The 6,845-nt window shown below is 38.6% G+C and overlaps 1 protein-coding gene across 2 annotated transcripts; it reads left to right on the forward strand.

Annotated features, from left to right (window-relative positions):
- Nucleotides 1-508: 508 nt before the first annotated feature.
- On the forward strand, nt 509-5,588 carry LOC102205026 (uncharacterized). Of its 2 annotated transcripts, none has more exons than XM_005748969.1 (4): nt 509-652; nt 1,381-1,734; nt 3,416-3,543; nt 3,933-5,588. In XM_005748969.1, exons 1-4 carry the CDS (start codon nt 592-594, stop codon nt 4,116-4,118), a joined length of 729 nt encoding a protein of 242 aa, XP_005749026.1. In that variant the 5' UTR covers nt 509-591; the 3' UTR covers nt 4,119-5,588. The 2 variants fall into 2 exon arrangements, with proteins under 2 accessions (XP_005749026.1, XP_005749027.1); XM_005748970.1 differs by having other exon boundaries at nt 3,440-3,543.
- Nucleotides 5,589-6,845: the final 1,257 nt, after the last annotated feature.

Consider the following 6,845-nt stretch of genomic DNA (forward strand, 5'->3'; position numbering starts at 1 on the left):
ACTGTTCATAGCTGCAGTGCTGTCGTTCCCAATCACTTCCATTTTGTTATAATTCTGTTCCAAGCTGGAATTCACCGAGTTCCTGAGAGTGACCCATTGTTTCACAAATGTTTGTAGAAGCAGTCTGCATGCCTAGGTGCTTCATTTTATACACCTGTGGCCTTCGGAGTAACTGGAACACATGAATACAATGAATTGGAAAGCTGAGAGAAGACTCTGCAATATAGTGTAGGTCAGAGTTGCTAACAAACAAATAAGCAAATTAAAAAAGAAGAATTAGTGGTCAATGAAAATGATCTGTACTGGACTGAAAGTGGATGAAAAAGCAGCCACTGTCCAAAGAATTTCCTCTTCTTTCTTTTTTTTGACTTGTGTTTTACACTCAGAAAGCCGGGAGAACTATTCCACTAACCGCTTGGTTAGTTTTTACTTCCTTTTGTTTGTGTCTTGAGGTTTGAAGGTGGGGCTAATGAAGTTTCACATGGTTTCATTTTCAATGAATCTAGTTTTGAAGTCCATTGAAGAGTCCTGCCATCTATAATCTCATAATTCTCCCCAGATCTTATTTACTGCTTTGTGGTAGTGGACCAGATGTCTGGGATTCAGTACCTGGCTTACTCGTGGGCTTTTGTCATCACACAGACTGGTTTTGGTAAGTTTTTTGTTTTTTTTTTGCACAGCTCAGGCTGGCAGTTTGATCGTTTGCTTTTTTCTCTGAGGCTGAACCGAAAAGTCACTGAATAATTTCTGGGCTAAGCCACTTTTTAAAAGTCCTGATGGATAATCTCTTACATTTGTTATAATATGATGTTAGAATATACACTTTTCACTGCTGTTTACTGTTTATTTATATGTATGTACTGAATGTATACCATTGCATGGTATTACACAAGCCCAACTTTTTTGAAAATGCGCTTTTAAGTAAGTAAACAGAGAGTTAATTTATATAGTCCTTTTCAAGATGAGGAACAGTTACAAAGTGTTTTGCATAGGTATCAGTAAAAATCACCCAGGAAAGCGAAATGAACACACACAAACTGTGCAAAAGGTCACAAAACACAACCACAACCCAAATTTCTATTGAACAAAAGTTTTAAGCTACTTTTCAAAAGAGGCCACACAGTCACGGGTGCAAAGCGTGAGTGGTAAGTTGTTCTAAAGTTCTGGAGTGAAGTTTCGTCCCTGTATGTAGAATCACAAGAAGGACCCTATCTGAGGGCCTAAGAACCCAGCTAGCTTACCCAGACGAGTAATAAAAAAGCGAGAGGAGATTAAAACAGAGATAAATTACAAATATATTCGGGCTAAAAATAAATCACGTGTGGTTCTTCTCTGTTTGTGATGCCTTTTTTTTTTTCCTTTTTTAAAATTTTCATCAAGTTTGCAGTGAGATTCACTTCTTGAAGCAGTATGAGGGTGAATCCGTTGTTCTTCCCTGTGAGATTGAACAGAGGTACCCAGCGCCCCTGGGAGTCTCACTCAAACGATCCTGGCTGGTTGAAGAAGAAGTGCTGTTCAAGTACACCAAGGAAGACTTTACAGTTAAAAATTCTGCTGACAAAAGCCGCATTAGCGTCAGGGGAGACCCGAGCCTTCATTCTGTGAATATCACCATCTGTCAGCTGAACGCCAGCGACACAGACCGCTACTACTGCGAGTTTGTCGTGGAAAATCTTTCCTCTGCAGATGACCGCATACGTGGAAAGATGGAATTCTTCCTCCTTGTTGGTGCTGGTGAGTGCAATTTTGTTTTTTATTCAAACTAGAGGGTTTTTTTTTTGTTTATTTCCAAAACTGTTGAGTATAAAGGCCAAAATCTCTCTACTCTTTTAAAGTAAGTATGTGGTGCTGTTGTATTGGGAATTGGACTTGTTTGTCTAGCACATCAAATCAAATCGACTCGTCAGCTTCGTTGTTGTGCTCATCAAGCCTTTCCTAAACCGTTTTTGCTTTGTGGCAACGGCACTTTATCCTTTTGAAAGAAGCCATAGCCACCAGGGAATATGTCCATGTCCATGAAAAGCTGTACATGGTCTGCAAAACCGCTTAGGCAGGTGGCACGTGTCAAAGTAACATCCTCATGGATGCTAAGACCCGAGGTTTCCCAGCAGAACATTGCCCAAAGCATCACATCGTCTCTGTCACGTTGCTTTCTTCTAATACTTCATCCTAGTGCCATGTGATGTAAATGAAAACGTGATTCAACAGACCAGGTCACCTTCTTCCATTGTGTCCAGTAATGATGCTTTAGTGATTTCAGCAGTCGACAGGGGCACTCTGACTGGTCTACACACAACCAGCATCGACTTTCTTTTTGGCCAGTTTGAGTTATAGTACCCGTCTCTTGGAGTACAAAGCATAAGACGGTGTCTCAAACATCTTGAAAGTTCAGTTCTGATTTTAATATTTGAGTTGCCCAAGTTTCTTCTCTTTTCATAGATGCAGTTTTTTATCAACTTTTTGCGTAAGAATTTGAAATTAAATATAAATTTGCTCATTAACACACGGTGCCAGATTCATACACACAGCAACAATATCAAAAGATGAATTAAAGTGTGAACCTAGCTTTTTAAAAGTTTAGGAAAAATCCTTACTGTTGGTACCCCTGTCTGTTACTTCACGTTGTTTGCCTTTCCCTCTGGAGATGGAGCTGAGGACAGAGGTCAGCGGACATGGAGGTGACAGAGATGTGTGCCTGGGGTTCAGCCATGCTCCCCTGCCTCCCCAAACATGGAGGAAGGCTTGGCTTGGGAGGGATGACTCTAAAGAGGCAGTCTTTCTCCTCTTTTTAGTTCCCAGATTTTTAGTTCCCTCTTTTTAGTTCCTGGATAACTTTTAATTGATTAGATCAGGTGCTACGGAGCACTTAAAGGCTCTAAAACATAACCTCTGTATTACAACAGCACCGTTTGCCTTTTTACAAGTTAGTCTGTGGGCATGTGGACAACTGACGAAACAAAGTCTGTAAATGACATCAAATGAGCCAGTGTTGTATGTGAGAGACAGCTTAAATAAGTAACAGTACAAATACGTCCGGTGACACTGCTGATATAAATGGGGATGTATGACTCATTGTCTCGAATAGTATACAGTAGTCAGGGATTTTTGTATCAGTGATGTGTGAGAGTTAACCTAATTATAAATAATGCAATAGACCTTTTGGGTTGTAAAGAAATAAACATTCAATAATTGTTCAAAGATGCACTCGCCATTTTTCTTAATGTTATTACATTTTTGCAGATGGCAATAATGAATGAGAAATCATCTGTAACGTATTCACAAGTCAAATGTTTGTGAAGGAGTTTGTGTCGTTTTGAGATTTGGAGTATCAATCAAGAATTGTGCCAACTGTGCAATAAGTATGATGTTAGCACAGGGTCAGAGGTGCTGAACGTCTCTGTCTGGTTCCTCGTAGGATGCTTTGACCTTGTGCCTACAGGTGCTCAGTTTGGTGGCTCCAGTTACTCCTTTCTGGTGTACGCTTTGTCATCAGCCGTGGTTTTTCTCCTTCTGCTCTTCACTGGATTTGTGGTGATTTCTAAAGTGAGTAGCTTTTTATGTGCCACTTTGAATATACATATATACACGAGGCAAGAGGTGGAAATGTGTCACAAGTATTTCCACCTACACTGCCTGTTTGTTGCCATCAAGATCCTCTGCAGCTAACCACAGAAACCCCCACTGGTTTCAAAACTTTGTGCAGCCAGTTGGCACCTTTGAGTTAAACCCCCTCCTCTTCTAGTTTATTTCAGGTTATTTGAGCGCTAATAAAATGGTATTACAGTCATGTCTGAGTTAGGTTAACACTTCTTCTTAAATTTCCACCGAGGATGCTGCATTGAGAGAAAATGATGCATTTTGATTTCAACACAGGAAATTGTGAGTGTATGTTAATTCTGTCTTTTTTCTCCTCCTTTCACAATGACTGTCAGTGCAAAGGATCTCAGAGTATGAAGTCACATGAAGCCGATGTCTACGAGGAAATGGGTAGGGCAACACCTCCCAGTCAAACACAAGCACCTGCCCATCAGAGGGAAATAACAGAAGCTTCCCAACAAAGTAAACTTCACCTGGGGAACCCCTATGAATTTCAAGAGGTGCTCTCATCAACATCATAAACTAGAGTGTCCAAAAACACTAAACTCCAGTTAGTGTGCAGAATTCTTATATCTTTTAAATCTCCTGCATATTGCTAGACAGCTTGCATTCTGACATTTTTTTTTACCTTATTATAAAATAACTTTGGCTGCTTTTGCTGTTATCATAGTGATTAAATGCTCTGTACATTACTGAATTTTATTCTGCACTCCGTTACATATCCCGGTATACATATCCTTTCCAGTTACTTAGCAGTTGTCTCAGATTGGAGTAGATAGTGGTAAGTTGATCCGTTTTAGCAGACAAAGAGCCAAATAATCTGTCAAAGGGCTTCGTTCTGGTGTGCGGTGACTCAACTTAGCAGAAAGCCTGAGTTGACAAAGGAAGTAGATAATCAGTGTTGCAATACTCGTTATCTCTAACTGAGGTTTTTAGGTTTTGTGAAGACAGACAACACAAAGATATACTGAACTTATCTTGTAGTACATTCATCCACCTTTTTACACGTTAAACTGAACATTTGGGTTATGTAACAGGAAGAAGGAATGAAGAATGCATGGTTACATTGTAACACTGGTTCTTTGAGTAAGTACACTAGCCAGTATAGGTGGAAGTAAGCGGCTACATATGGAATCTGAGTCTCTTCACTCAGAGAACCAGCATTACAATGTAACCATGCAATAATACAATGTAACATTTTGAAGGAAACCAGTAAGAAAATGTTAATGGAAAATAATCAGACGTGAATTGAATCTGGCGGGGTTTCATCCAAAATGAACACCACACCTAGCCCTGCACCAGTCCAGCACAGAGGGCTGCAAACATCACCACGACACAGAAAACTAAGCAGTTTATCCTAAAGCAAAATGAACAGCACAAAATTATATTTCAGTTAGCTCTGAAAAACAGATAGAAATCTGTATTTGTTGCAGGGAGAAATGGGAGAAATGTTTCATCACTCATCCAACTGATTTCTTCAGTCTCAGTTGACCGCAGGTTTCCCAGCTTTATAAACCGAGCAGTTGCATAACATTCAAAACTAGCATCATTGCCTAACAATAAGCCATTTTTGCTTTTATTAATTTGAAACCGTCATGACCGTTAGTGTTGTCATCAATATAGTTAAATATAATAAATATAGTTCATGCAAACAGTCATGGCAAATTACCTGTTAACAATGAGAAACTGTTGTGGCTCAATTTTTGGCAGTTGCGCTGATTTTGATTGTTTTGCAACTTCATCTACACAACTGTACTGTTTATAGGATTGAGGACACTTGCGATGAAAGGAAATTCTAACACGAATCAGAAATTTTACCGTCGTTGGGACAAGGTCGGTGAATACTCACTTCTCACCAATTGTGTCATGTGTTAATATGTCATTTTTTTACATGCTGCATCGTACTCTTTTCTAAATGTGTTTATTTGCTGTGGTTTACTGTAGCTACCACTGTTTCACTTACTATCCCAGATTTGTTTGTGTGAGCATTGTGTTGCAGTTTGCATTAAAGTCATTTTAAAGCAAATGCAGTCTCAGTTTTTTTTTTACTATGTTGCAGGTTTAAATGTTGTTTATTCCTTTGATCATACATTTGTTCTGAGACTCCAAAGCCTGATTTCTTTTTTTAATAGCAGTTGGGCTAAATCAAGTGGCGGTGGGCTTTTTTCTTTTGTTTTATCACTTAAAAAATACTTTGCTATGAACATTTGTCTCTGTATGGTGCTATTAAGTTACGTAGCAGTCATCAGTTAGTGAGTGTCATTTAATTGTAGGTTTACTGGCTTTAGCTACTGGCACCAGCTAAACTAACTGTGTGTGCACAGACAGCCCTATAAAGACACAGTCAGTGGTTTCCTCAGATCAGAAGTGAAGTGAGGCTGTAGTGCCCAGAATGTGTTTGTTTCCAGTTACAATGAGTTATTTTGGTCTAAGTTTCACTTCATGTACAACGCTCACCTCTGGGAGGTGAGTCTGTCTAACCCATCACACTCTGTGAAGTCGTACATAAATTAAATGTTCTGAAGGATTTTACATCACTTTGACAACCTTGACTTTCAGTCAAGAACTGAACCAAATTAACTAAGAAAAGAATATTCAATTCAAGTTTATTTATATGGTGTCAAACCACAACAACAGTTATCTCAAAGTGTTTTATAATGCAAGGCAAAGACGGGCTGGTTCTTGTATAGTGCCTTAAACAACAACAGCCTCATTCACTTATTCATACAAGTATGTTTTGTCTGCACCTAAGTTCTAACATTTTCAGACATCCATACTCCAATAAATGTATCAGAGAGCGAACAGACAACCACCAAAGCTCCAATTAGTAAATGACCTGCTCTACCTCGTAAGCTACAGCCAACTCTGCAGTTTTAAGATTATTGGTAAAATAAATAAATAATAATAATAATAATAATAAAATAAAAATAATTAAACAAAATCTTAAAGATACAGTAATTTTTGAGATTATGTAATAGAAAAAAAATGATGTACTCATAACTATACAATGATTAGTGTGTGATTATGTGCTACAACAAATTGATGTTCTCATAAACTAAAAAAAAAGAATCCATTTAAAATACACAGGAAAGAGCGCCGGTCTGTGGAAGCTGCTATGTTGTCCTGCTATTTTAAATACAGCAGCTGAGACGGACACGTTTTGCCTGATCTTGTTTTATGTATCTAGCAAGAGATCGACCACTTACAGACCTATTGTACACCTTATAAGTTTTTTTTGTTTCTTTGGG

The sequence above is a fragment of the Pundamilia nyererei genome, unplaced genomic scaffold, assembly GCF_000239375.1.
Source record: "Pundamilia nyererei isolate P.nyererei 1_Seehausen unplaced genomic scaffold, PunNye1.0 scaffold00234, whole genome shotgun sequence".
NCBI lineage: Eukaryota > Metazoa > Chordata > Actinopteri > Cichliformes > Cichlidae > Pundamilia > Pundamilia nyererei.